At 49.0% G+C, this 3,745-nt stretch overlaps 1 protein-coding gene across 1 annotated transcript in view; it reads left to right on the top strand.

The window, feature by feature from the left end:
- LOC101863217 (U4/U6 small nuclear ribonucleoprotein Prp3) overlaps positions 1-3,745 on the top strand; it is a 37,506-nt gene that overhangs the window by 26,404 nt on the left and 7,357 nt on the right. Inside the window, exons 14-15 of the mRNA XM_013088263.2 lie at positions 33-132; positions 2,507-2,620. Of these exons, the coding sequence (XP_012943717.1) occupies positions 33-132; positions 2,507-2,620 (214 nt within the window). The remainder of the gene's footprint in view (positions 1-32; positions 133-2,506; positions 2,621-3,745) is intronic.

Here is a 3,745-nt window from a genome sequence, read left to right as displayed (position 1 = left end):
TCCCCCACACACACAATCTCTTCCCCCCGCAGTTCGGATGGCCAACCTGATGAGAGTGCTGGGCACGGAGGCTGTACAAGACCCCACCAAAGTGGAGGCCCACGTCCGGGCACAGATGGCCAAGCGACAGAGGTGGGAGCTAGACACTGAGATGTTGTTGTTTGTAGTTTTCAAATCCCTTTAGCTGCGAGCATTTCATTCTTGGCAGCGCAATGCCTCCCTCAAGTAACCACATGTCCTTGTCATCTGGTCAACGCCAGAGTAGAGCAGGCTTTGTAAGTCTGTAGGTGTGTGTAGCAGCCTGCGTCGAAGAACTGCCAGGTTTGGGCGGTGAATGAGAAGATGTTCAACGGTCTCCTCGTGGTAGTCACAGTGTCTGTAATGGGGTTCCCGCATGGGGTTAATTCTATTTATGTGTTTGTTGGACACTGAGATAACATAATGATAGATAACATTATCATAGATGGCGTTTGTATAGAGTAAATTCCATCTCAGCAGCAGGCTCCTTGTTCTTTAACTCACCCAGCAGCGCTAACGCCGATAATATCGGCATGAGGGCGCGTGCCATGCTCCAACCCTGATGCCGACAGTATCAGGGGGATGGAAAATTTCGCTCTCGTGACCAAAAGCACTACTTTTGTGTGAAGCAGACTATAGCCTAATCGGGAGAGTGACCATTTTTCATTTGACCAGAAGTGCAAGCCCAAGTTTAGAAGAGAAAAAAAGCTGTATTCGTGAACCTTGTGGGGGGGGGGGGGATTTGAATGCACTTCCTTTCTTCGCTTCTGGTTTACTTTCTGACTCTGTATATAGATCTAGACCTTTTCCACGGGGTATTGCATAAAAAGTATGCCTTATTTTGCCTTCAAATTTTCCATACTCACAAATAAAAGTGTGAATAAAATGTGTACCAAATTTGGGTAGGGTATGTTGAAATTTAGTGGGGTTGGGGGTTCAGTTTTTTAAAAAGTGGTACAAATCTGTAGGGAGAGCTGACAACCGAGAAGTGTGGGCCTGGGGATGAGGGAGTTTACCTTTTGAACCGATGTAGGCTTAATGTCTTGTTGTCCGGCACCACCGGTGCACCGGAGTGAGCCCTACCACTAGTGCTGGGCGGTACCGGCGAAACCCAGTGCCAATCCGGGGTGTGTCGAGAATTGCCGGTACCGGTACTGGGAGTGACACCAGGAGGTGAGGTCAGAGACTGTGTGTCTCAGGCCACGATCAGGGCCGTCGGCATCCCACACACGCGCGCGGGCACGCACACACACACACACACATACACACCACACACACATACGCACACGCACACACACACAGGCACACGCACGCAGACAGACGCACACACGCACGCGCACACACACACACACACACACACACACACACAACCACACTCGAAGTCAGAATTGAGAGAGGCAAGCTGTGACACAAAATCACTTTGAAGTTTGCCGCCAAGCGAGATTAAACTTTGCATGCTGAATTTTTAAAATAATTATGGCCTCTAAAAATGTATTTCATTTTCCGGATCAGCGTATCAAAATGAGCAAAGTGGCTTGAGTAGAACCTGATGCAGTATTTAAACATAGGCAAACTTCGTTCTTGATTGTCAATTTTGAATCTGAAGTCATGTATCAAGGTCACCCGCTGCGTTGTGCATCTGACATCACAGTGGGGCCTGGGCCTAGGCCTAGGCCTACACACTGCACACTACCCCGGGCCGGTAGAAAACCTTTGGTGTCGGCTCCTTCCCGGAGCCGCTACTAGAGGACAGGTGCCGGTACTGACACCTTTGGTAGAACTGGGAGTTCTGGTACTGGATACTGGTACCTGCCCATCCCTACCTACCACGAGACACACAGTCCGATGTGGGTGGTTGGCGGGTGCTCTGGCGTGGTTTGCTTCTTCTTTCCTATCCAACATCTATCGTCTTTATCTCCCCTCCTTCTTTTTTGTGTTTGTTACTGTCTTGTAACACCTGTCTAATCTTCTGGCACTCATTTGACCTTATGCAGTTGCGAGCGCCGTGAAACCTCTACTAAAACTAAAACTAAACACAGTCCGATCCTTCCTTGTTCTCTATTTTGTTAACGTTCTTTGAGCGACCTTGGTTACTGCTTGGGGTCGTGTTAACTGAGACGGCTGCCTCCATGCTTCGAATTTTGTGTTTTTGAGCAGAACTTCACCTCGGTCCCGTACCTATTGCAACATTGGATGTCCCTGATTGTGCTTTTGTGAGCGGTTGGCGGGTGCTCTGGTGAGGTCTGCTCCTTCTTTCCTATCAAACATGTATATTATCGTCCTTATCTCCCGTCCTTTTTGGGGTTAGTTACTCTCTTGTGACACCTCTAATCTTCGGCACTTACATGATCTTGTTGTGTTGCAAGTGCTGTGAAACTCTCACACAAAAAAAGACAGAGTTTTGAAAAAGTCTGCGAGCCAGTTACAGCGAACGTCATTTTGTTCTCAACGACCTTGACCCCTTGTGTTGTTTGTTGTGCTTCCTCAGAGCCCACGAGGAGGCTAACGCCGCTCGCAAGCTGACGGTGGAACAACGCCGGGACAAGAAGATTGGCAAACTGAAGGAGAGTGTGGAGGATGGGGTACATGTGTCTGTGTACAGGTGAGGAGGAGGGAGAGGGAGGGGCTGAGGAAAGGGGGAGGGAGAGGTACATGTATCTGTGTACAGGTGGAAAGAGGGAGGGAGGGAGGGGATGAGGAATGGAGGAAGGAGAGATACATGTATCTGTGTACAGTGAGGAGAGGGAGGGAGGGAGGGGATGAGGAAAGGGGGAGGGAGAGGTACATGTATTTGTGTACAGGTGAGGAGAGGGAGGGAGGGAGGGGATGAGGAATGGAGAAGAGTGGAATGGGGGAGGGAGGGAGAGAAAGCAGGGAGCTGATGGTGGAACAATGCACTGACGAGAAGTTTGGCAAACTGAAGGAGAGCACGGAGGATGGGGTACATGTCTGTACAGGTGAGGAGGAGAGGGAGGGAGGGGAAGTAGTTCTCAAAGGAGGGGGTACATGTGTCTGTGTACAGGTGAGGAGGAGGGAGAGGGAGGGGGAGTAGTTCACAAAGGAGAGGGTACATATGTCTGTGTACAGGTGAGGAGAGGGAGGGGGAGTAGTTCACAAAGCAGAGGGTACATATGTCTGTGTACAGGTGAGGAGGAGGGAGGGACGGGGAGTAGTTCACAAAGGAAGGGGTACATGTGTCTGTGTACAGGTGAGGAGGAGAGGGAGGGAGGAGGAGTAGTTCACAAAGGAAGGGGTACATGTGTCTGTGTACAGGTGAGGAGGAGGAGGAGGGAGGGGGAGTAGTTCACAAAGGAGGGGGTACATGTGTCTGTGTACAGGTGAGGAGGAGGAGGAGGGAGGGGGAGTAGTTCACAAAGGAGGGGGTACATGTGTCTGTGTACAGGTGAGGACAGGAAAGGACAGTTCCAATCATCATTCTGATCAACCGTTGAGTTACAATCATCATTCTGATCAACCATTGAGTTACAATCATCGTTCTGATCAACCATTGAGTATTGAGTTACAATCATCTTTCTGATCAACCATTGAGTATTGAGTTACAATCATCTTTCTGATCAACCATTGAGTATTGAGTTACAATCATCATTCTGATCAACCATTGAGTTACAATCATCATTCTGGTCAACCATTGAGTTATAATCATCGTTCTTATCAACCATTGAGTTACAGTCATCATTTTGATCAACCTTTGAGTTACAATCAGAAT

This window comes from Aplysia californica, unplaced genomic scaffold (genome assembly GCF_000002075.1).
Source record: "Aplysia californica isolate F4 #8 unplaced genomic scaffold, AplCal3.0 scaffold00712, whole genome shotgun sequence".
NCBI classification, from domain to species: Eukaryota; Metazoa; Mollusca; class Gastropoda; order Aplysiida; family Aplysiidae; genus Aplysia; species Aplysia californica.
The sequence above is the reverse complement of the archived record's forward strand: the minus strand, read 5'-3'. Positions and strand labels throughout refer to the sequence as shown.